Source organism: Fringilla coelebs (genome assembly GCF_963513975.1).
Source record: "Fringilla coelebs genome assembly, chromosome: 16".
Taxonomy (NCBI): domain Eukaryota; kingdom Metazoa; phylum Chordata; class Aves; order Passeriformes; family Fringillidae; genus Fringilla; species Fringilla coelebs.
The window spans coordinates 5,086,197-5,112,075 of record NC_140042.1 but is presented as its reverse complement, the minus strand read 5'-3'; the positions used below and the strand labels follow the sequence as shown (position 1 = coordinate 5,112,075).

At 51.4% G+C, this 25,879-nt stretch overlaps 1 protein-coding gene across 1 annotated transcript; it reads right to left on the bottom strand.

Moving 5' to 3' along the window:
* Nucleotides 1–1,341: 1,341 nt before the first annotated feature.
* MICALL2 (MICAL like 2) lies at nucleotides 1,342–25,346 on the bottom strand. Its single transcript, XM_084216555.1, has 17 exons — nucleotides 25,103–25,346; nucleotides 18,535–18,583; nucleotides 14,936–15,077; nucleotides 12,280–12,440; nucleotides 11,536–11,657; nucleotides 10,506–11,177; nucleotides 10,127–10,296; nucleotides 9,509–9,584; nucleotides 9,253–9,368; nucleotides 8,566–8,715; nucleotides 5,850–5,905; nucleotides 5,240–5,363; nucleotides 4,704–4,794; nucleotides 4,303–4,376; nucleotides 3,900–4,014; nucleotides 2,978–3,024; nucleotides 1,342–2,886 (listed from the first exon to the last, which is right to left on the bottom strand). Exons 1-17 carry the CDS (start codon nucleotides 25,243–25,245, stop codon nucleotides 2,801–2,803), a joined length of 2,394 nt encoding a protein of 797 aa, XP_084072681.1. The 5' UTR covers nucleotides 25,246–25,346; the 3' UTR covers nucleotides 1,342–2,800.
* Between the last annotated feature and the right edge of the window lie 533 nt (nucleotides 25,347–25,879).

Sequence of the window (25,879 nt, the reverse complement as noted above, 5' to 3'; positions counted from 1 at the left end):
GCTGGGTTGTTCTCATGGTCACCACCAGCATTTGTCAGGGTGTGCAGGAGCTGTGGGACAGGCTGTACAGAGCTTGGTTTTGGTATACCCCTGGCCACAGCCAGACAGCATTCCATCCATACAGACAGGAGCTTGGGACTCTGAGCAGGATGTGTTTGATCACTACTCCACTATTTACCTTCTCATCTTTGGTGTAGAAATAACTGAGGTTAGTCTTGCAGTCAGCCTCACAGCAGCAGCATGGTGAGGCAGGCTGGGTTCTGTCTCCCTCTCAGTATTTTTCTACCAAGAGACCACTTGAACCCAAACCCACACAGCATTTCCAGGTGAACCTCACATCGCTTAGCCCATGGCTACCATCTCAAACAGACTCCAGATGGGAGAAGGAGCAGTTTTCTCTTCAAAACCTGCTCTTGGAGCAGGTAGCTAGTAGGTGTACCCCTGCCTGCTATCTGGCAGCAGCCCAGTCCTCTTACAAAAGCAAACCCTACAGCAGGTCCAGCCATTGCCACCACAGGGCTCTGGGGGTGTTGTTTAAGCACTTTGCTATCACATTCCTACAGAGGTCCATTTCCTGCCTGTTTTCAAGGTGGGTGAAGGCTGGAGAGGGAAGGATTGCATGAGTTTGGATGATGCTGCCACCAACCCCCAAATCCATGCAGACTAAACTTCTTGAGGCTGGAGAATCAGAGCTTGAAAAGATGAAAGCCCAGCAATAATGACAGCCTGGGATAGCTCATCAGGAAAGGTATTTCTCTCCTTCAGCAGAGATGGTTTCAGCTCCCTTCCTCTCAGCTGGCAGCCCACAAAGGCAGGTTTAGTTCTGGGGATTTGCTGCCACTGCCCAGGTCTGGAAGAGGAGCCCTCCTCCCTCCCCTCATGTTTACACACTAGCAAGAAAGAGCTTCCTGACAAGCAGACCAGGATGGCAAGGCACAGCATGCCAGCCCCTGTGGTCAGCACGTCCCCACAGACCAGCAGAGCCTCCATCAGCCTTTCACCGGTGACACCACCATGTCACCAATGCCACGGTCCAGCTGCAGCAGAACAAGCTCTGCCCCTTACCTCTCCCACATCTGCTGGCCAGGCTTTGGGAAGTGTGTGATGCTAAAGCAGCAAGGGGGGAATTGCATTTACCTGAGAGCAGGGGTGAGTTTGACACCTAAACGAAGTCGGTGAAAATCCCCTTGGTGCCACTGCTGTGCAGCTGCCCTGCAGGCTGTGGGCAAGGACTGCTCCATCACAGGTACACCGAGCTCCAGAGAGGGACTGTCAGTGCTCCCAGGACAGCCATACCCACAGTATCCCCAAACCACACTGGGACGCCGAGATTTGCTCCAGTAATCCTTTATTGGGTGAAAGCCTATGCAGGCTCGGGGTATCCCAGCAGCTGCACATACCTGGTTTCCCCTGCAGGCTGCGGGAAGCCCCTGGGGCGCTGGTGCCACCCCAGCACATCCCTGCCCGGAGAGTCCCACTGCCACCTCGTGGGAAAGGGATGCATCACCTCTGCTCTGCCGCCGGCACGGCAAACCTCCTCCGGATACACCCCGGCTCCTGCTGGGCAGCAGCGCCCGCAGGAACCTCCAGGGGCCGGCGTGGAGGGAGGAGGCGCACACAGACCAGAGGCATCATGAGTTAATCTGATCGTTCCATGGCTGCTCCCCAGGCTGACTGGGAACAGAGGGTGCACCCAGGGCAGGGGTCTGGCTGCACTGAGGGATGAGTGGAAAGGCTCCCTGCAACAGCCCAGAATCTGCTCCCACACTCCTGCTCTCACCAAGGTGACCCACAACACCCCTTGAGGGCACTGGATGTCCAGGGATGGAGCTCAGGAACTGAAATATTGGTCCCATGCAGAAGACTCAGGGGTGAGGCAAACCCATGAACTCCCTTGTGCTCCCAAGTTAGCACCAGGTTATTAAAATAATAGTGCTGTTCGTTTTCATCAGGATAGGCCACAAACAATGAAAGCACTGCTTCACTGAGCAGTCAGAGAAATAAGGAGGCTACAAATCTCCCCCACAGAGGGAATGAAGCAGTGAGCAGCCTCTCATGGCTTTGAGAAATCAGCCTACAGCAACTTCCAAAAGAGGTCTGGAAACAAATCACTATTGCTGAAACTGCTGTGGGTTGAGAGCATCCCACACCACAGACACAGAGAGGTTCTGCTCTCTGCTCCCCCCAGACATGGAGCCCCCAGTTTGCACTGGGGTGGTAAGAGAGAAACCATCGATCCTTCTTGCCCTGTAGCATCTCCCTCTCTGCATCTCTGATCCTGGCCAGAGCCACAGCACAAGCAGAGAGGGAGGAAGGGAGGGACAATGGCCCTTCCACAGCCCAGTGCAGTGTCCTGGCTGCAGCCTTGGGACAGGTATGGGACACTGGGGGTGCCATGCAGGGCCATGCTCCTGCTCTCAGGACTGTACTGACCCAAGCACTGGGTGGGCAACCTGAGCTCTGCCCTCCTGAGCTGCCAGCAAGGCTGAACCAGCTCTGACCCAGAGCCAGAGAAGGAAAACAGTCTTAGAAGTCCATGTGCTGGGAAAGGTCTCCCTGGGCCCCACGCCAGGGCCAGAGGGGACTCACACTGTCCCTTTGGCCAGCAAACCTGCAGTGTCCATGTCAGGGAGCCCAGGAGCTCCAGGAAAGCAGCACTCAGGAAGCACCACACCTTTGATAAGCCTCTTGGGGCCTCTCACAGTCCTGCACAGCTCCAAGAACACAGGATGGAGGAAGGGCCACACCTCTGATGGGTCTCTCTGGACCACTGGGAAAAGGAACATCAAGCTCCTGAGCTTTACTCTTGTTTTTTCTGCTTCCATATTTTGGACAAGCGGAACTTGTTCTTCTTCCTCTCTGGCTCCTGACTCTCAAGAGATCCATCTGCAGGAGAGGGAGCAGACACAGAGCAGGTTGAGACCCACAGCCCCAGTGAGCCCCAGAGCTGCTCTGGAAGAGGAGATAGGGCCCTTACCCAGCCTCTGTATCATGTCTGCCAGCATCTGGTCTTCCTCTTTCTCTCTGCAATGGAACAGCATGGCATTAGAAAACTTTGCTGTGCCCATGACAAAGCCCATGCAAATACTGTTCTAATTCCCCAGTAAGAAAGGACCAACCTCCACAGCATACCCTGAGAAGGCTGCAGGAAAAAACCCAACAGTTAGAGTCTTAGGCATTAGCAAATTCCATCTGGTTTCCTTGAAAGCAAGGGCCTGTGTGGGGATTTCCAGACCTTCTCCCAGCTGGCTGATGAATCATCCGAGTTCATGGAGTGGTGAGACACCAGCACAGCCCAGGAGATGAGTGAAGCTGAGACACAGTAGCCCGGGGTGCTACAGAGGTGCTCACTGCCATCAGGGATAAGCACACTGCTGTCACCACCCTGTCCTGAGCAGTACCAGAAGCCACAAGCAGGAGCTGGTGCTCTGAGGTCAAGAAATGGAGGCTGCTCTCAGCATCAGAAGGCACAAATCCAGCTACTTGACACAGTTTTCCTTTGAGCTTGGGAAGGATCCAGTTCTTGGCTACAGCTTGCTACAGCAGATGAGCACATTCCTGACTTCATGTTCCCAGATTCCTCCTTCATCTCCCATACTGCCTCCAGCCTCCCCATCCCCAGCCTCTCCCTCTGCTCCCCTGCATTCCACATCTCCACAGCCCTGTTCTCACAGCAGCTTTAGCTTGAGAGAGAACAGGGCTGTGGTCCTGATCTCTTCCCAACAGCTGCCAAGGATGCAAAGACAGCAGCATTTAGGACAGGATGGTTGATGACAGGTGACCACCCACCACTCACAGAGCAGAAGTCTGGACAGCAGCCACTCATCCACCCTACAGCCTGGGCAGCAGTGGAAATACAACAGTGCTGCCTCACTTCCACCACCTGAGCCTGTCCTCACCTGAGTCTGTCCTCATCCAGGCAATCCACAATATTATTCCGATCATTGACCGTGTTCAGGTACGACTCCAGCAGCTCCTTCTCTTGCTCCTTCTCCCTGGGAGTCTTCAGTTCCTCTGCACAAGACAAGGGAAGCCCATGTCACAGCCACAGGCAGTACCTCCCCACTGTGGCTCCTGCCTCCACCCTGCTCCAGCAGGGCTAACTTTACAATCCTCACACTCGGGGGCACATCCTCCATCCCCTCACAAAGCAGAGCTGGGCTGGATGCCACAGGGAGTCTGCCCAGGGACACCCACAGTGCAGTCCCTGCAGTGCCTTCAGATCTGAAGGACATCCCAGGGCTGGCACACAAGGTGGAGGCTCCTGGGGCCAGCAGGACTCCCAGTGTGGCCAGTCCTTACCTGGCTTGCTCATGAGCCTTCGCAGCTCCATCTCAATATTCCACTGCTGCTCCTCCAGGTTCTGCTGCTTCATCCTGGAAGGAATGACAGAAGGGATGAGTTACTGCCCTGCCCCAGGGTTGGATCCTTCTCCTGTCATGCTAAAGCCTCATCTCTGTGCTGCCCACCACCTGGGCAGGGGCTGCTGGCTCAGGGGAAATCCTCCTTCACAAGTTTCCCTCCTCACAGACCATGGGTGCTCAAAGCCCACCAGCTAATACATCAGGATGCTGGCAGTTCTCACCTCTGACCCTTCTCATTCCACCAACTGGCACATGATTTTTTTGGGCTGCCACACTCCCTGTCCTTCACTGCAGACAGGAAGTGCACAGGCAGACAGGAGAATTTCTGGTTGTACTCACTTGTACATCAGCTCTGATTCCTGCCTGAGCAGCAGCTGTTTCTCATGGATCAGTTTGAACCAATCCACCATAAGGGCATCCTCAGACTCATCTACAGAGGAGACAAAGGGCAAGAAGTTGCATCAGTTCAGCTCCCCTGGCTCAAACACAATCTCTTGAGGGAGAGCCTAGGATGACTTATGTGAGCCCCAGGCAACCTCAAGTGAAAGCAGGCAATCTTTGGAGCTCCTGGGTCCAAGGGATGCAGGTCAATCCCTGTGGATTCAAGGAAGCTGCTTATGGATCCTCTGCTAGAGGACTCCCAAAACTCTGATTCCTCAGCCAAATTAACACAAGATCTGCTCAAAAAATATTTTACAAACAACCAGAGAAGGTTCAAAAATCCCCTGGGCTTTATCTTTGTGTATTAGGTACCTCTAGCAACCTGGTGACTCACATGTAGCCTGAGCTCCTAAAAATGGAGCCAAGAGTGCCCAGGTAGGACCTGAGCCCCACACCTCCCCAGCAGAGCAGAGCTGGCACCAGGGCTCCCTTACCTCCCTCACAGGCACGCAGCTGCTTCTCCAGATCCACTCCTTTCAATTCCAGCTCGTCCAGCTGCTTCTCGATGGCACAAACCTTCTCCTGGATTTTCTCCTCAGGGAGATAGTCTGGGTGCAGCTAGGGAAAAAAATGTAGGACCAAATGCAGCTCAGGAACTCTCAGACAGCCTGCTGAGGTCACAACAGAGATGGGAAGGGGCATAAGGAGCCCAGCTACAGAGCCACAGCCTGGAGGGCCAGGCCAGCAGAGGGGCAGAGCTGGCTGCTCACAACAGAGCAGTGGCCACTGCAAGGCTGTGACACATCTGCTGTCAGTGGCAACTCCCCCACACCTGTCAGTCTGCAGACATTCTCCCTCCTTCTCTGGGGAATGCAATGTCTGCCATAGTTCTGTTTGGCTCTGTCTGATTCCAGCTCTGATTGTCTCCCTGCATGGAAGATAACCAGCAGCTTCTCTACCTGGTCATTGCCCCAGAGCCTTTCACCCCTTCCCTGGGTATCCAAATAAACCCTCCTAATAAACTTAGATATATGTGGACAAGCACTCCAGAAGGATATTTAACCACCCCACCCTGCTCCCCTTACACCTGGTTTCCAGCCATACCTTGGTTGGGGACACCACTTGAGGCTCCCCTTTGCTTTTCGGAACAGGGAGTTCAACTAGAAGAGAGACAAAAAAATCACAACAGCCTTTAAATAATTTTATGGTGTGGGACAGTGCCTGTCCCAGACCACCAGAGCACAACAGGTCCCAGCTACCCAACAGAGGTCACAGATGATACACATGCATCCACACACCTGACCAAAGTAAGAGGCAGATCCTCACAGCCTGATTTACTCCTTGTGGCTTGTCACTCAGGTCACAGGTTGCTGCTTTCAACCCCAGGGTATAGACAGCCACCTAATTCAGGTGTGACTTTGGAACTTCCACCCAAGAATGCTGACTTGCATGTTCATTCACTATGCACTATTAAAACCCAAAGATATTTGTTGTGGCAAAACCCATTCCTTATTGAGGTTCCAAAGGACAGCACAGAAAGACAGGGTTACTGTCACAGCAAACACCAAGACATACTAAAAATGTCCCTCTAGTGCTCTTTTACACAGGAGTATCAGTAAATACTGATGAAACAAAGATGGTCTAGGGGACCTCAGTGTAGATCTCAAGAAACTAAGGTTCAATTCTTCCCACAAAACACTTCCTAGGTGAGAAGTCCCTTAGGCCCCACTACACAGCATTATTCAGGCTCTGGACACCTATTAAAATCAATCCTTAAGCAATGTGTATTTGTTCCACTGTGCCTCAGCTTCCTCTGCCCAACTGTGCTGCAAGGATAACTACAGAAGAGTGTGAGGTATTTGGATACCCAAGGGGCTGGGCTGGATAATTACCACAGAGAGGGAACAGAGGCGTGAGTGGATGATGTGATAAGGGAGGAAAACTCTGCTATCAAAAGAGCAGGGCTGTAACAAAGGCAGCAGCAATGCAGGCTCAGCACACACAAGCAGAAAGACAGGACAGACAGACTGGGGGATCTCCTGAGAATCTCTGGAGATTGAGGAAGAGCTCAAGGACAGCTCTCCAGTTGCCCAGCCCTTGCTCTACTGTGCTTTCTAAAACGGTTGCAAAAGGAGAAGATGCTGGATGTGGCTGTGCTGTTCCTACACTGCTGGGCTCTGTCAGGGATCTCTTCCCTCTGGATGCTGCTGGTTTGCTGCCTGTGCACTGCCTGCAACTCACACTTCTCTTAAAGATTCCTCCAAGAGGGACTTGTCCTGCCTCAAGCTGTCTGCCTAAACAAGACTTCCCTCTCCCAGCTCACTCCTGCACCTCTGGGCTCCTTCCAGGTGGCCTCTGCAGCCCCTCCAAGCATGGCAGAGAGCTGCACCCCTGATGGAGAGAAGGCCAGGGTCACTGCAGGGGAAGAGCCTGTAAAATGACACCCTGTGACCAGCTCAGGATCTGATATCCCCTGATACCCTCAGGTTGTGGCTTGACAGACAGAGGATGGGTTGGCTGCTTGCCAGCAAGCTGGAAGTAGGACAGTTGGCAGGAAAACCCTGGAGCCTCCTTTCTCAGCAGAAAACACCACCTACCACCAAAGAAAATGAATAATCTACAGAAATGCTCACCATCCACAAGCCCAGGATGGAGGGCAGGAACAGCAGCTGACTGTTCACAGCTCTCTCTGAGTGCTGAGGTCAAAATCTACACAGAGGAGCAAGAGCTCTGTCCTAACCCACAGCCTGCCCAGTGACAGCAGCAGCAACCAGCCTTTCAGCTGGGGAAAAGTGGGGAGACACTGTCAGGAAAATTTCCCAATGGCTTCCCCCATGGGGCAATCATTAACCTTTAGAAAGACAGATATAAACCCAGCCTCCCTTATCTTAACAGCTCACACACTTCTTGGGAGAGACTAGTGCTGAACCCAGGGGCTCAGGGAAGAGGAGGTGGGAAGTTTTGGGAAAATGCTGGCAAAAGAGGCACACCAAACTTTTAAAAAAGACAACACAATGTTTGGTAGCTGTCAAAGGTTGTTGGCTAATACTGGAACCAGCTGACAAAAAGTAAGGCATGAGGCCATTGAGCCATCAGGACCCATCCTGCTTGCTCCAAGACAAACATTAGGGGCAGGACTGAGCCCTGCTGTGTGAATCTCCTACTCCAGACAGGTAAGACACAGCAAGATGGGGTAAGGAAAGGGGAGACAAAGAAGCTGAGCAAATAGGACAGCAGCAAACATCAGAAAATTTCCTCAGCATTGTGGTGGGATATGTCAGAGCAAGGATAACTGGGCACTGGAGGAGAGGTGCACAGTAAAGCTGTGGCTGAACAAACAGGAGTAAGAAAATGGATTAGGAGCAGGGACAAACTGCTCAGGATATCTTTGAATCAAAGAAACAGCAGCCTTGGCTCCTGCAGGTCCTGCCAGCTGGAGTCTCTGGATGACAGTTCTCTGCATTCCTTTTATTTCCTAAAGCCACTCAGCTGAAGAGGAACAGAGACATCAACTAGATCCCAGTTCCCCAAATTAGGAGATGGTCCTCTTCATAGCACCAAGTCCAAAGAATGACAGGGCAGCGACCTTGAAAAATTCCTATTTCAATTTCTTCCTTTCCCACTGAATTCTCTGGCCTTGCTGCTTCCTGCTCAGGCCAAGCTGGCTAATAAAAATCAATTACACAGCTTCTGCCCCCATGACAGCAGCCAGAGGGTTAGTCACAGAAAACTCTGGGACACATAACCCATGCTGACCACTCAGGCTGTTCCCTGACAGTGCAGGGGAGAGAGTGACTTTAGTAGACAGAAGAGATCTTACATGTAGCAGTGTTTGTTTTCAACTGATTGCCATCTTCCTCCTTCTTGGCAGACCCTCCAGGATCTTTCCAGTCTTGCTTTGAATTCTGACAGCTCCTGATAAGATCTGAGCTGGGAATCAACAACTTCTTCGTGAATCCACCAGATGAAGCTGGATTAAGAAGCACAGACAGGTTTTGGGTAAGAAATTTCAACCCTTATCTCATAAAATCCCTTTAATGCCCAATGTCTCTGGCAGTCTTCACTACCAAACTCCATTTCTAGTCCTAGTTCTCCTCTCTTGATGATAATGAAGGGCATAAGCCAAAGTAAACAGGGAAAAACCACTCATTACAGGGCCAGAGTAAGAGGAGAATAAACATTTGGGGGGAGAATAAACAGCTGGGAACCATCACTAAGATTTCTCAACATTATACAATCATGCAAGAGAGAGTAAGTGGAATCTTGCTGGCTGTCCTGCAGAAGAAGGGAACCCTCTGGATACTGAGTCCCTCTCCCTGGAGAAGGATGGGAGGCCACCCATCAAAGGCACAAAATAAAGGCACCACAAGGCTAAAGCAGGTGCAGAGAGCAAAGATCCCTGAAAGCAAAGGCACATTCTCCACCAACACATTCCTCACATGAGCCTTGCAATGCCTGGCCCCTTCCTGATCAGCAAAAGGAAGGCAAAGCTTTATATCCTTCATACCAGAGTCCTGCTTTGCTGGTGGGACAACTAATAGGCTTGGCTTTGGCTCCTTCTGTGCTGGGCTCCCTGCTGCCACCTGGGAGTTATCAGTAGGTTTCTTAGAGCCATCTTGGTCCCTGCAAAGAAAAAAGACAAAGGTAGGAAAAATCCCTCGTGCTGAATGGTCCACAGGAAAAGTTCTGGACATCCTGGTGTGGATCTCCACCCGGGATGGTCGCATTTGTCATGGAAACCCACCAACTGCAAAGACACTCACTTGTTGGCTACAGGCTTCAACCGAGATCTCCACCCTTCTGGGCTCTCAGACTTGTTGTCAGCAACATTTGTGCTTCCTGAAGAAAAGAACACAGCAAGGTAAATAAAAATACACAAGAACAAAAACATCCAATAAAAAGAAACAAGCCAGATTTGAGTCTCAGGAGAATCCTAGGAGATAAGGCATGCACTGGGGCAGGTACTATGATGTTACTGCAGCAAACCAGCACCAGCTCAACAAGTTTAACATGGACAGATTCAGATACAATAGGCAGTAGGTAATCTAAGTGGCATTTTGTCACTTGCAGATCAATCACAGTTACAGAAATTCAGCCACAGAGTACACAGACAGGCACATTCAACAGCAATACAACACAAACAGCTCAGGTTTCAGAGACTAAAGGCTGGGGCAGGAAGAGGGAGAGACAAAAAGCCCCACAAAATCACAGCAAACTGCAGGGATAGTGCACACAGGGAGTGTGTTGAGCCCCACAGCTCAGCAAACACTCACAGACACAAAGGACAGAGTCATGGACACATTTGCTGTGCTGGTCCAAGAGGAAGGCATAAAGTTGGAGTGCTGTGCCCAGGCAGAACTGTGTGACTCGTTCATCCTCACCTTTGATGCCTTTTGACTCTGGCTTGTGCAAAGGGTCAGCAGGTTTGCTGGCAGCCTGGCTCTTGGGCACAGGGTCTGTAATCTTTTCCTGCTTTGGTGCTGTGTACCCTGTTTTGCTGGACTGTGGTTTTGGAGCTGGACTCTGAGAAATGGAGGGAGAAAACTTGCCACTGCAAAAAAAAAACAACTTAATGAGGCTTTTTGAAAGGACAGACCTTTATATTTGCCTCTGTGCCAATGATTTGTATGCATCCCTCTGCATGCCTTTAAAACTGAGCCACAAAAGCAGTCAGGACAAAGCAAAAAAAGATGCAGGGGCTTCTCAAATTATCCCAAGGAACATCTTGGCAGTAAAAAGGGAAAGAGAAATAGTGCTTACCTGCCAGGTGCTGAGGAGCCAGTGGAACTGAGCCCTCCTGGCCTGCTTGGGGAAGTGCCTGATGCAGACAGAGCCTGTATAATATGGTTACGTGCCTGATCCTTCCCAGCATTCACCCGACTGACCTCAGCAGTGCCTCTGGCAGGGGCAGTTTTATCAGGGCCTTGAGGAGACTGGACTTGTTGGTGAGTCTCAGAAGATTTATTGCTGGAGGACTCCATAGACCGAAAAAAGTTTTCTCGGGCTTGCTGTGTTTTTGTTGTGGAGGATGTCCAAGGAGGCTTTGATGGGGTGCCTTCATAGGGATCTCTTTTATTCCCCAACAAGGCACCTTTGCACTCATCTGATTTATTTACAGCTGAGGAGGACCATGGAGTATTTACACTTTTGAAGCCAGAGCTTCCAGAAGATGAAACAGATGGCTTGGTTGAATTAGTGAGGCCTTCCTGGCTGGGTTTCTTCAGCACCTGCTCTGGTTTCTTGGGTTCTGCTGCTTTCTGGAGCACCCTGGCAGCAGCAGGGGCTGGGGTACTGTCAGGCTTTTTCCCAGTACTGTGGAGACCAGAGATCTGGACATTGTCAGGCTGCTGGTGGCTGGTACAGATGAACGTACCAGGCTCAGGCCCAGCTTTGTAGCTTCCAGGAAGAAGCAAGTTCCAACACTGCCTGCACCTGTGGATACAAAAACCTCAGGAGACATCCTCCAGAGTGCTGGGAGACACACAGCTGGGAGTGCAGGCACGACTCCACCACCCACAGGAGGGTGAAGGCACCACACTGACAGTGTGTGCCTGTGTGCACATTCCTCAGACACCAGAACGAGAGCTGTTGATAGCACAGCCTGAAGCAGGAAAGGTGTAGATAAAAACAGACCTGTGGAGACGGTTTCCCTTACACACAGGTCAAGAGCAAGCCCAGACTGCCTCCACTCTGAATAAAACGTGCCACACCACTCTCCCCAGTCCCAAAGAACCAGGCTGGCCCTCTGTGAGCCCCAGGGATGTGCCCCTGCCTTGAAGAGCTGCTGTACCTGAAGCAGTTCCTGTGGTAGAGCTTCCCATCGACCAAGTAGCGCTGCACCAGGTGCACGTGCTTCCCACAGACCCCACAGCTGCTGCTGGGGACATTCCCACTCTCTGCCAGGACCCTTTTCTGTGGGGAGAAGCAGAGGCTGAGCAGACAAGACCATGGCCCTGGACACAGCTATAAATCTCCCAAGAAGGTGAGTGTTTGGCATGCACAGCCAGGACAAAGAATCACCTCTCCCTCCAATCCCTTGGCCACAGAAGTCACAGAAGGGGAACAGCCCTTGGAAGGACAGAGCATGGGGAATATGTTCCCACAAAGCCAGAGGACCAGGGTGCCCTCTCTGCCTACAGGCAAAGGTCTCTGATTTAAATGAGCTGGGAAAGGGCTTCTACCCTGTTTTCCTCCCTACTCTGCTTTGAAACAGTATCAAATATTTGGATCAGTGTTTTCTAGCAAAAATAACACTACTTCTCATAAAAATCTCCATACCCAATATCTAGGAACAGCACATCCATGTCCTAAGACACCCACATCCTGCTCAGGAAGTATCCAGGCTGACTGATGATATTCCAGTGACTCCCACCTCAATCTATGCCAGAATCAGACCTCTGGATTAAATCACTCATAGTGAACAGAAAATTTAGGGACTAAGTCCTTACCAGCAGGAGCCTGGAACTAGCCCAGTACTCTCTACCTCACTGGACAGATTTGAGGGATAAGGAACACCCAAACCCACATTTCTTACCGTGGTGACTGGGGAGGTTTCCTTTGGCTTAGCTCTGGCTGGTGGGTGGGCAGGAGGCAGTTTTGGTGGCACTGGCTTAGGAGGCTCTGGAGCAGTTTTCTTCCCAGGATGCTGCTCTGGAGATTCAGAGGAAGGGCGCTTGATTCCAGCCATGCCTCCAACTGGAAGAATGGAAGAAGGGAATATTTTTAAGGAAACATAAGGAAAACTCACTGGTTTAGGAATAATTTACAAAGTAAGAATATCCAGAGGTGCCTGATGGGTAACATGAAAAGCACACAAGGAGACACAGACTTCCTTCATGAGCAGTTCTATGCTGGACTGAGGGGCAAGAGGCAACAAGTGAATTGAAACAACATTCTGAAACTGTTGATTTTTCTCTTCTCAGGGAATTTCATGAAGAGACATGCAAAAGTGAAGAAATCAGGGGATTTCGTGAAGAGAAATGCAAGAGGGAAGAAATGCAAATTGCCATCCATCGATGGTGAGAACAAGACCTTGGGTTTTCAATTCCAGCCCCTGGTTTGGCTGGAACTGATCCCAGCTGGAACAGGCCCTGCTGGAACAGGCAGAGGTGTTATGGCTAAGGAGCTGAAGGGTTTGCAAACAGAGGGTTTGCTTCATTCAAGTTGTTGTGCTCCAGACTTCCTACAGAGCCTGAACATTCACTGCTGCAAGTGTCCACCCCACGTCCCAGCTGGGACTCCCACAGAGCAAACAGCCTTGTTGAATGTGGAAATGACCACTAAAAATGGGTAATTCTGCAAAGACTTGGAGGTGCCATAGAGGTGGTGATGTGGAAACCAAGACTTGCCACAAGCAGCCTGAAAATGCCCAATTCTCTTTTCTTTGCAGATGAAATAGGACCCCTCAAAATTCACTACAGGTGGAGGAAAGAGAATCTCCAACACACTTCAGTCAAGCAGGGAATGGTGCCCTGTGCCCTGGGAGGTGCAGGGAACCTTCCCTGGGAAATAAGGCTTTGTGCAAAGTTTTTACAGACACAAACCCCAAGTGTCTCACAGGGATGTTATTCTTGCACCACTTTCTATTCTGAATGAGACGTCTCTGTGCTCCTTGTGGGATATTTGAGCCACAGCTTCACTTTCCAAGTGACACTTCAATGGCCACTCATCTGAAAAGAGATTATACCCTGCTCAGTAAACACAGAAAGGGCAGGGAGCAGAGAGGGAGCCCAGTTCCCAGCAGTCTGCCCTCAAGAAAGCCAACTCTCCAAATAAACACCCAGGACTCCTACTGCAGGGAGCAGGGAACAGCTGACCCAGCACACAGCTCAGGCTCAGGCTGCCCCTCACTTCCCACTTGTGCCACTTACTGAATTCCCAAAGCCCAGCACAAAGATGGGTGGCTTCAACTCTGCTTGTCCACAAGAGCATGGCCTCACTAAAACCTTGTCTGCTGTCTCTCCCTCCCTGCCCTCCTGTGTCCTGCTGGTTCCAGGGTCCTGCTGGGACCCCTCTGAAGGGCAGACTGTGAGTCCGCGACTCCGCTCGGTGTCAGAGGGCACATTCCAGGCTGGGCTCATTTTCAGACATTCCCATTCACCCCAGCAACAAGAATGCAACCAAAGTGTTTTGAGGGACACTTGTGGGAGTATAAAAATGTGCTGTGCTTGATGATGTGGTAGACAAGATGCAGGGGTGAGGGGGCAAAGACCCCAGCCTGACCCAGATTCTCACCACTTTGGCACAAACATGATGGAATTTGTTTGATTTCAATCAGAACAGTTTTAAAGCAAGAAATAAAAAATGATGAGGGGGAGGGAAGAAATTGTGGAGGGAGAGAAAAAGCATGCTTAAATGTATAAAGAGGTGGAGAAGTAGGAAGAGTTGAAACACTAAAGGCAGCTCTGAGTGAATTGTGCTTTCTTTCCAAGATGTAGGACATTTTCAATACATAGCTCTCCATTTACATTCACCTTAACCACTTAAGTCATTCATGTCCCACTTTAGGAAGTTTCCTCTGGAGGAACCTGTAAAATTGGTTTATCATATTACTTCATTTTGTGTGAGCTTAAAGCCAAATATAAACCAAGACTACAAAAATGCTCCTGTGAGCCCAGCTAAACTCTCCAGTACATGAATATAATACCTTGGCAGCTCTGTTTTATGTCTGACAGAATTTCTATCACAGTTATATCAGTTAGGGTAATAATTTTCTTCTCCTTCCTTCTATCAGTGCTGCTGTGCTGTACAAGCCCCACCACTGATGCTGTCACATTGGCACAGCTCACAGACAAGCTCAGCCTTGTTCTGCCCCATGCTCTCACCAGCCCTCAGGTGTGGCCAAGACTGGAACAGGGGTGGAGGTGCTCAAGAATGGAAAGCTGAGGTGGGGACCATGGAGAGGAACCTTAAGTGCTTCTCTCTGGCCAGACCACAAGAAATTTTAGACTGTGTTTTAAATTTTAAGGCTGTAGTTTCAAAGACAAGACATGGCCCTGTACCCTTCCAAAAGCCCTGGTGCCATTGTAGGCTGGTGTGCAAAGAGTTCAGATCCTCCCAGAGAAACAGTTCTGGTACCAAAAAAGCCTCTGTGCAGTTTATTTTGCTTTTTCCAAACTTGTCAGGAGGCAAGGGAAAGCATGAAATGAAGCCCTGATCCTTCCCAGCCCGCCAGGGAATATGGTACTTACTAGGAGACCGTCCATGGAAGTAGTTATAATACTGGGAAACATAGGTGAGGATGCTCAGCCTATCTGGTACCTTCAGAGCAACCATATCCTCTGCATCCAGCAAGGCTGGGATCCCCAGCTGCTCCTCTGCCACCTGAAATGCCTGGAGAAGGGGAAAAAAATAAAAATACAGGGGTCTTATCCACTCCAGGCAGCAGAGCTGCTCCTCATCCTAAGCAAGAAAGCGCACTGCAAACAGCCCCACTCAAATAAAAATAACTCTACTGGGGAACAGCTGCACCAGTTTAACTCCTACATCATAGGAACCAACGGAGTCATGGCTTCCAGCCACTGCCTTGAGAAACCCAGGCAAGGAGCCAAAAATCTGGCCTGGCAAGCTGGCCATAGCTCAGTGCACAGTAACTCACCTGGGCTTGCCTTGCTCTTCCTCCAGCCTGCCTGTGTGTGTGAGCGCACAGCTGCAGAGAGCCAGGCTGGCAGAAGGGGATGTGTCAGTCCAGGCTGGCAGAGCTGTTTCCAGGCTCCCAGCCCAACCTGAGCTCTCCCCAATTAACAGTGGGCTGGTAGGTGCTTGCAGGCAGCTTTCATCTCGGAGCGCTGCGTTAAAGTTTCCAGCCTCCTACTGCCTGCTCTTCTCCATCTGAAAATTGGGCTGCAGGAGGGACCCTGCTCTCCCAGAGCAGAAAGGGGGAAAAGAGGTGCAATGCAGAAAAATTCCTGATACATAGCTCCCTTCCAGTTTAACTGTTTCCATGCTGCCTAACATGTATTTGGGGTAAATATTCCTCTTTCTGGTGTCCTCTGCTTTGAAACCGCAGGCAAAGGAGGCAAAAGCCATTTTCTCTTGCCTCTGAAAAAAAGTCTTTAATAGAATACAAAAAAAACCTGCAACAACCAAACTTCACTCTTGCCCAGCTCAGTTTAGGGCTTTCACTAAGGATCTTCTCCAGCCTTGTTCCTTCCCAACTTACGGGAAAAAATCCTTTTTTTCCCCCTTTGGAGCATCCCTGTTGAAATGGGGAAATACAGCAAAGGAAAACAGCACTTGCAGGACCAGAGGCACAAGGAAGGCAACTGCTAAAGTCCACAGTGAAAGGGTTAAAAAAACTCCTTGAATATATTAAACCCCTCCGCATCTGACCTCTGGCACAGACACACACAGTGTTGGTGTACAAGCCAACCATTCCTGCTTAGAAGAAACAAACAGCCACTATTTTTCAGCAAGATAATTACCATTTTTTTCCATTGGGTATCCCAGTAAAAATGTAGCAGAGCTGCCATTAAAAATGCTTTCAGCCAGTTACCACCGTGTCACCCCAGCTGCCAGCCCAGCCTGGCACGTTCCTGTTTTCTAAACTGGTACTTAATGCATTCTTTGGAGTGCTCTGGCTGCACAACTGGTCTGACCAGTCAAGTTTTCTTGCTGGACATTGCTGGTGTGAGGTTTAGTGGGAACACAGGTCATGCCACCTCCTGCCACGCTGTGCCACAGGTGACACTGGGCACGGAACACGAGCCAGGGGCTGCCTGAACCACAGAGAGGAGGATGCTCTGTGCTCCCACCTGGCTTGGGCAGAGCCAGGTGAGCAATGCAGGGAGCACCACTGGGACATGGTGTCCCCTGTGCCTGCAGCACCCTCGTGTTCCTGGGAGCTGCTCTTGCCTGGAGACCCAACAGGATCAGCACCTAGCAGGACCCAGCCACCCTCCTCCTCTGCCTGCCTGCCCAGGCTGCCCTTTAAAGGACCAACATGTTGTTTTTGCATCATAGTTTTCATCAGCGCAGCTCCAAGGGCTTTCCAGGGGAAGAAAGTGCCACTGCTGCCATGTCCATGCAAAATGGGAAAGTGATATGCTTGAGGCCACCTGAGATAGCCTGGCACAGGTTCCCCCTGGCACAGGCTCCCCCTGCTGCACCACACCTCCCACCACCAGCACTGACTCCAAGGCCTCTAGAAATTTTCCTCCTCTTTATATAATTTCTTAAATCTTTAGCAAAAAAAGTCCCAGCAACTGAAATTTTTCACTGGTTTGGGTTTGGTCTTGTGGCACATGAGAAGTGACACATTCTTCCTTGACAGATGACCTTATATGGCAAACTGCAGCTCAAACAAGGCTTTTTTCAGGCACAGTACAGCCCTCCCAAAGAAGGCTCTGATGAGTAAGGCATCAAGGAGGGTCAGGACAATAGCAGAGCAATAATGCTGGGAGAAATCAGGCCCTGTTGTATGCCAAGGACAGCCAGAGAGAGCAAAGCAGGAGCTAGGATGGAGAGCAGCCTGAGGGGGAGGCCAGCCAGGAGCACAGAGAGGTGGAGGGACAGTCCCACAGACTGCACAGCCAGAGCAGCAGGACACCAGCAGGGAAAGGACAACACAGACAAGCCACCCCACAGCAGGTGGAGTAAGGAAGAGAGAGCAAAACAAAGGACATAAAAGAAACTCAGAAAAGGGGAGGAGGGGACACACAGACTGCAACAAAGGAGGGGAGCGACTCTTTATGAGAAGCACAAAGAAGCTTTTCATTAATAAAAGCAGCAGAGGCAGCTCACAGAGCTCATTTCCCAGACACAAGCAGACACCATCAGCCCAGCTGGACAAGGAGCAACACTCAGGGATCCTCAGCACTTCAGCCAAGATATGCTTCCAAGGAGAAGAGGCCCCAGCTCCTGCCAAACCCCAAACCTCCAGGGCAAAACGCACGGTGTGAATCTCCCCTGGAGGAGAGGAACACGGAGCCCCAGAGTGTCACCAACTCCTCACAGCCTGGGCACAGAGGGTCTGCGATGGGAGCTGTGGACATGGCCAGGGAGGAAGGGGAGCAGAAGCTCAGGAGCCATGAGGGGACAAGGTTAGCTCTTCCAGAGGCAAGGAGCACTTCAGCCAGCTCACTGCCTGAGTGTGTGTCACTCCTCCAGCCCAGACAAGGGTAAGCTGCCATGGTTTGTTCACATCCCAAGCTCCTGTCAAGCAGCCATGAAACTGCATGGAGCAATGCCAAGGGAAGAGAAGTGTTATAATATTCACTGCCTCCCCTTTTGCAGTGGAGAGAGGGAGAGGAAAATCCCTCCTTGGATCACTAAGACCATGCTAGAATCCAGTGCAGGAGGGGGTTGGCCTGCCCAACTTCTATTTCCTTTGTGGAAAGAACATGAGAAACTCCAATACCAGGCTGGAGTGAAGTGTCCAGGCAGCATCCAGCCAGGTTTTAGGATGTATCCACCTTGATCCCTTGCAGCAGGAAGGAACAGAAGTGGGAGGACACTCCCTGTGCTTCCCTTCTCGTGCCAGCTTTTTCTCAGCTCCTGCTCCACCCCTCAGGAACATCACACACTCAACATGTCCATGTTTTGAGCTCTAGCAGCTCTGTCTGAGCTCCTGCTGCCACAGGACACACTGGGAACAGGCACTGTGTGTCCAGCTAAGAAGTGTGAACAGTCTGAAGGTGCCTTCAAGCAGCCAGCCAGGCTGGACATAAGGCAAAGGGTTGGAACACAGCACAATGGGCACACTGTGTCTGCAGGGTTTCTGCTGCTAAATCACATGAGCAAAGTGCCATGTCCCAGACTAAACCAAAAGTAAACATCATAAGTCACTTACCAACTTGTTGTTCTCGTACACATTTTCTTTTCTGAGGGAGTCAAAGTTTCTGAAATACAAAAAGAGGAAAAATCTCAGATTGGTGATGTAGTGTGAGCTGCTCCACTTCCAGCTCTGGCTCAGGGTTCGGAGCATCCCACCCACCCCTGGATAGCTCCAGAGAGGGCAGCATGGCAGATCCCACCTGAGAGTCACAGCCCTGCTGCACCCAGGGCAGAGACGTGCAGCAGGCACAGCCCTGCCCACAGGCAGCACAAGACAATTTTGTCACATCTGCCTTTGCAGGGCTGACTCCCACAGCTGCCTGTGGACAGGACATGTTGATGCAAAAACATCCCAGGCACACTGAGGGGTTCTGATGAGACAGCCAGGAGCAACCTCTAATTCATGGGGTGGTTTCTTGGCCCCCAGAAAAGCCTTGCTTCCCTCCCACCTCAATAAGACACACCAATACCTGCTGGCCAGGTATGAACACTCTCTCCCCAAAAGTACTTTCCACATTCTTCTCCTGCCTTGAAAGCTGCCTCCACAGAGAGAGAGCTCAGCTCCAGGGAGGTCTCTCATGGATCCCTCACACACTGCACATATCACATGCTTTTCCAACACACCCCTAGCCTCTGATCTCTCAAGCTCCTGGGTCCAGCAGCACATGAGCTCTGGCTTCAAATCTTCTTTTTTTCTCTGGCAGAACTCCACAAAATCAGCACCAGGGATCTGCCTGGGAAAACCTCTGCCCACACCATACTGCATCTGATAACACCAAAGTTGCCAGTAGAAATTTTTGTCTGCTTTCCCTAGGGCTGTAACTTTTGATTTGTGCTCATAATCAGCAACTGAAAAGGAAGTGACAATTACTGTCCACAAATCCAAGCTAAAGTCAACAACTCCTTTCTGCTGTCTCTAGACATTACTTCCCTCTTCACCTCTGCCCAGATTTGCTTTCCCTCCCCTGGTCCAACCGAGATACCACACCCCTTGCACTGTGCTGGGAACTGAGAATCTGGGATGTGCTGGGACAGGGATGGAAGCACAGGGGAGAGTTTGTGCTGCTGCAAGGAGAGCCCTCTGGAAGTGCTCCCTCAGCCACAGCAGAGCGTGTCCCTTGCTTACGAAACAGCATCATCAGCTTTGTTTGAAACTGACTGCCACTTGCTAAACAGAGAACAAAAAACTGGCTGCTGGCTGGCAGCCCTGCTCTCCAACACTGCTTCCTTCTGCCCAGGCAAGTTGGCAGGGTCAATTCCTTTCTGATAACCCCGTTTCACCTTCCAATCCTTGTGTCTGCTGGCACAGAGCTGAGCGAGAGGCTGATACCTGAGAGGGGAATTCTCTCTGATCAACAGAAAACAGCACCAACTTTGCATTCCTTGTATGTAGCACCTTTACACCCAGCGTGGACCAACCTTCTTAGCCCATCCCTCTCCTCTGGGATGAGCCAGGGTAGCTCTGGGAGCCAGGGCAAAGCTGGCTCACAGCACCCTATTCATGAGAGAAACACATGATCTGTATCGCAGCAGGGGAACTTTTTCCACTGCTTGTAACAGCAAGGAGCAAGCCAGGTCCTTTATCTACTCAGCACAGAAAGTGGAGCATTACATCATAAATAAGAGAGGAACCTGAAACAGGCTTGCTCATCATGCCACAGCCTTTGCCTCCTCCCTGCTTCCCACATCTGCTATTGCCATGTGGGATAAGGAGAGAAGGAATGGCAGATAAGACCCTGAGGTTGAACTCCCCCAAGGAGCACGCAAAGACAAGGCACATCCCACCTCTAAACCACAGAGTCCTTCCTGTGCACCATCAAAGGCAATTGCAGAGGTTTTTCTTCAAGCAGTGCTCCTGCCCAAAGATTTCCCTTCCCTGAGACAATGGACTGAAAAGAGCAACAAAAATAATCTCGTGCCAAAAAAGTCTCAGTGAAACAATAGATAAAACCATCCTTGGGTTAAATCAGGCCAGAACACTGGCTTTTTTTAAGACCCAGCTGAAGGAGGTGATATCAGCACTTTGCCTCACTCCCAGTTCTGCCCCCAAACTGTCTCTGTAGCATGGAAATGCAGCAAAACACTGCAAGAACAGAGAGGAGCTCCAGCTTCCTTGGTCATTCTGACTTGTAAGACACTGGAATTACTATTCATTGTCAGTCAGTGGCCCTAGCCACACTCAACACTGTTTGCTGTGGTGGTGTGTGCACTCCCTGGCATGCAGCAGAGACCTAAAAACCCCAATCTTTTGATGGTGAATGTCTCAAATCCCCTTCTATTCCTCAAAAGAAAGTGCAAACAACCAGGTTATTGGGTCATTTCAAGAGTCCCCTGACCTCTCAGCATCATTCTTTCCCTGGCTAGTCAGGTGAACTGCTTACATCTAATATTTCTCTTGGAAATTGATCTTGCTGGTGCATCTTCTATCTTGGAATATCAAAGCTCTCTGGACCAATGTAATCCTAAGACAGCAAAGGTAATACAAACAGAGAAGTAGGAGTTCTCCACTGAGAAAACACAGGCAACCGAATTAATTGGAAAATGTGAAAAATATAAATGTGACCCAAGAGAGGCCTCCAGTGTTGGAAACAAGTCAGAGTGGAGTTCACAAGCACAGGAATAGTTTTATGCCTGTTTTAAAACAGGAGAAGCTTTTAGCTCTGAAAAAAAAACCCCTTCTCTTAGCAAATAAGTGGCTGAGCATTTCCCATGCCCACAAATCTCTGTGACCACCCCCTGCTCCAGCTGCACAGACCCAGCACTCACAAACATGCCACAGTCCTCTGCAAGCACATGTGCTTCCACAGGAGGAATCTCTGCTGCTGCAAGCACTAACTTGATTGGAAACTTGACCTTGGAGCAGACTGAGCAAAAAAAAAAATCCCAAAGCCTCAATGGCACCAAAAAAGTTTCTGCTTTTTGGCATTTTTGTGCTACTTTCTCTACAGACAATAAGATGTGCAGTCAAAAGGATCACTGTAAAAGAGTGAGGCACCCTTTGCCAGCTTACAGCCTTGGACAGAACACAGCATGTTCTGCTGGGAACAGGACCTTTCAGCTGTGCTCCTTCTGGGGATGCAAAGGCGGGACAAGGCTGGGAATTCCAGGAGGGAGATGTCCCCCATGTGCCCATCCTCCTCTGAGCAATGCCTGCTCCACACTGGCACGCTCTGGCTGGCAAGTGACAGAAAGCTGCTGAAATGAACCCCGAGCCACCATCCCCTGCCTATGCCTGTCACACAAACCACAAACCCACCAAGCCCAGCAGGCAGCTCTGCCTCACCCCAGCCTTCTGCTGACAACCCATCCCCAGCAGGGCCAGCGTGACCTCATCCTGCCCTGCTGAGCTGCCACTGACCTGGAAATGCTGCTGGGGGAAAAGAGCACTGCTGCTGCTCAGCTGCCAGGGGGGATTTCACCACCAGCCCATTCCCAGAACACCAGCTTGCAGCCTGGGAAAGAGCAAGATCCTGGATGAAGAGAAGGATCTTAATCAAAACCTTTCCTTGACATCTGGCATTAATATCTGAGTAGCGTGCACAGCCCCCCTGCCTCTTCTAACTCAGTTATCAGGACAAGGCCACTAAAATCCTGGCTGAAGCTTGCACAACCTTCACCACCACGTGGCAGCTGCTGACCTCAGCCTCCTACCATGCTGCCATGGGGCTTCATGTTCCTCTGACAAGAGATGTCCCCAGGCTCTACAACCATCCCAGATAACGGGCTGGAGCCTGCCTGAAACAGTGTGTGTGCCCAGCTGGGACTGACTCTGAAGTACTCTTTATCTGGGACAAAAAAGTGGATTTCCATGGTAATTCAGCATGGATCTTCACTCCCCCAAGCATCCTTGCCTGAGTGGGAAGTGAGTGGGAAATGCATTTCTAATTTTACACAGCTTGCCCCGTTCACTGGTAACACACAAGCCAACATTGGCTAAGTTTGAGAGAAGTTATCATATTTTCCATATGTTTTCCAGCAAGAAAACAGGAAGGAAGGAGTGACCCATACCAGCCTGCCCTCTGAGCCTCGTACCTCACAAGAGAAGCCCATGTTTATGTCCATGTTTTGAGCTTGAAGTTTCCTGGTAATTTTTCCGGCTCCCACAGGAGAAATCCCCTGCACTCAGCCCAGGAATGTAATTTGTGTAAACCAAGACAGAAAACACACTGTTGCAAAACTGATGCTGTGACTGACTCATGTTCTGCAAGTGATCTATGCAGCAGAGCTGCTGCAAACACACCAAACACCCCCTTCTAGTTTTACTTTCAGTCTGGTGTTTTTAATCTTTAACTAGGTCCTTGGTAGAAGCAAGGACAGGACCCAGGATGGACCCCTGGGAAGCAGAAGTCACTGACACATGCACCCAGCTGCACCTCTCCACCTTTGTACCCTGCACCAAGAACACTCAGAGAAGCTTTTTGGGATATGGAGAATCTGCACAAGCATTCTGTCCCAGGATCTGACACATGGCACCTGGCAACCCTGGCCACCAACCACCCAAAAGCACCATTTCCTTCCAGCAGGACTTTGCCCAGTCAGTAGCACACGTGGTGCTTTCCTGTATTACAGCACTGACATGGATGAAGGAGGTGACAAATGAAGGCTTCTCTTACTTTAACCTTCAGGCAGCCCTTGCTGAGCTGGTCTGAGTCAGAAAGAGCTTCTGTGATGTCCCAAATAAAGTCAGGCAGAATGTCCACCATAAAAGAAAATGAATGGCAACAGAAAGATGCCTCAAGGAACATCTTCCCTCTCCAGCACAGGAAAATTTGTCTAAGAGATGTCTATCCACAACCCTTTTTGCACAGTTCAAGGATTATAAACAACTCACTAAACTGGGCAACAGGATTATTCCAGCTCTCACATCACTGAGCCCCTGTGCACAGCCGTGCTCCGGATGGGCCAGCTGCAGGAAGCAGTCACAGCCCCTCCACGAGAACACCTCAACCCTTCTGCCCCGGTGTTTTGTACTTTTGGGACTGTGAATCAAAGGAAGGAAAGGAAACATTTGGAGTCACATGGACATGACAACATGTCAGGAAGTCATACACAGCAACACTGCAGTGACAGAGCAAGCACTGGGACACAAAGGGTGCCTGGAGCTCCTGAAGTAACCTCCGGCTGCCCAGGCCTGCTCCAGCCTCTGTCAAGTTTCAAGGCAACAGAGGAGACAAGACAAGAGGTCTTCTCTTGGGTTCAACCAGAAGCAAGACACCTACAAGAGGGATGGCTGCACACAAACCCATGTGGCAGGCTGTCCTGGAGCATGAAGAAAAAGGGAGAAGACACAGGACAGGAGGAAAACTGCAGTACAGACCACCCCATCTGTTCATCACCCAGCTGGGCACATCTGACCAGGAGAGACCTAATGCTTAAATCAAGACTCCTGGGCATTCTTTCCAGGGGTCCTTTGCCTTCATCTTCCCCCTCAATCCCACTATCTCAAAGAGCCCAAAAGGAAAAAAGCAAACTCAAAGAACCCCAGCTATGAAGCAGGATCTATGACTCCCTTTGGCCATTCACCTTCCCATATGTCAACATTTGGGCAGGGACAGTTCAAAACCCACAGGGCACCAGAAATGGCCCCACCAGGGCATGAAAAGCACTTAAGCTCCCACAGACAGAGCTCTAGATGGGAAAAACAAGGATGTGCAGGAATCCAGAGGTTGTGGGGCCCTGCCCTTTTATTGCATTTTGTTTAAACAGCCCTGGCCTCGCGACTTGTGAGCACTGTGCTGCTGTTGGTCTGAGCAAGAGCCCAGCCAGAGCAAACACAACAGCAAAGAAGGAAATGCTGCCCCAAAGATCAGTGCCTGAACTTGTTTTGCAATGGAAAGGACGCATTTGGAACATTTATAACCCAGCTACTGAGGGAAGAAAAGGGAAAAAGGAAAAATGTATGGAAAAAACCAGCAAGTAGGCTGGGAGAGCAGAGCTTTTCTCTTGGAGATTCTCAGTGTGGGTGTGAGCAGAATGCTGCTGGTGATGTGCCCAAAGGGAGGAGGGCAAGAGCCCAGGGAAGGCGGAAGACCAGGGTGAACAGCTCAATGGACAGCAGGACAGCCACAGCCCGTGCACAGCTCAAGGGATGGTAGCATGACCACAGCCTGGAGAGGTTCTTGGGTGAATGGAGAACACGGGGTCTGCAGCTCAATGGACGGTGGGATGGGCACAGCCCATGCACAGCTCGATGGAGGGAGGGATGGGCACAGCCCAGGCACAGCTCGATGGACTGCGGGATGGGCACAGCACACCCACGGCTCGATGGATGGAGGGATGGGCACAGCACACCCACGGCTCGATGGATGGAGGGATGGGCTCAGCACACCCACAGCTCGATGGATGGCAGGATGGGCACAGCACACCCACGGCTCGATGGATGGAGGGATGGGCACAGCACACCCACGGCTCGATGGATGGCAGGATGGGCTCAGCACACCCACGGCTCGATGGACTGCGGGATGGGCACAGCCCAGCGCGGGTCCCAGGCCGCGAGCGGGGGGTCCCAGGCCGCGAGCGGGGGGTCCCGGCCCCGCCGGGCCGGCAGCCCAGGTGCGGCCCTCGATGCCCGGCACGGTACTCACATGAGGTCGGGGCGGTGTCGGTGCAGGATAGCGCAGAAGGCGAGGCCGTCGCGGAACGAGGTGGTCATGTTGGTGATGCTGACATCGCGGTAGCCCTCGCACTGCTGCCGGCACCACAGCTGCAGGTTCTGGATGGCCGCCATGGCCCGCGGGGAGCCGGAGGGCGCCGCGGCCGGGGCCGGGCAGGGCCGGGCAGGGCCGGGACGCTCCGCGCCGCGCCGTGCCCAGCCCGGGCCGAGCAGCCCGCGGGTGGCGGCCGGACCGGCGGCGGGAGGCGGGGAAGGGGCGGTGCAGGGGCGGAGAAGCGGCGGAGAAGGCGCCGCCTCGCCTCGGGGAGCGAGCAGCGGGCAGCGGCACCGCCGGCACAAGGGGGCCCGCACCGAGGGCAAGGGAAATTTCCTCTGCGCCCCCACAAAAACTCAAAACGTCCTGCGCGAAGGGACGGCCACCAGGGGAGGCGTGAATCGTTTTTAGTCACTGGGAGGGATGTTTTCTTCCCATTTGAAGGAGAAAAGTTAAAAGCACCGCGAAGCACCTAAATGTAACTGTTTGCTGGATAACCGTGAGCTGGGGTGGCCGATTCATCCCCAGCATCACCAGCTAACACCAAGGGGGCGCGGTGCTGGAGCCGCCAGAGCCCCTCTGGAGAGAGAGAATGGGGAGGAGGAGGAGGAGGAGGAGGGAGGACGAAGCTCGGCTGCCATGACCTGCCCAGAACCTGCCTTGAGCCTGCCCAGAACGTGCCAAGAACCTGCCCAGAGCCTGCCCAGAGGTCTC

Excerpts from the sequence above, each read along its gene's own strand:
- MICALL2 (XM_084216555.1), bottom strand. The coding sequence starts at position 25,245 with ATGGCGGCCATCCAGAACCTGCAGCTGTGGTGCCGGCAGCAGTGCGAG. Across the intron at positions 10,297-10,505 it reads GGCTCCTCAGCACCTGGCAG|TGGCAAGTTTTCTCCCTCCA; the intron begins GTAAGCACTATT and ends TTTTTTTTGCAG. Across the intron at positions 5,906-8,565 it reads GAAAACAAACACTGCTACAT|TTGAACTCCCTGTTCCGAAA; the intron begins GTAAGATCTCTT and ends TCTCTCTTCTAG.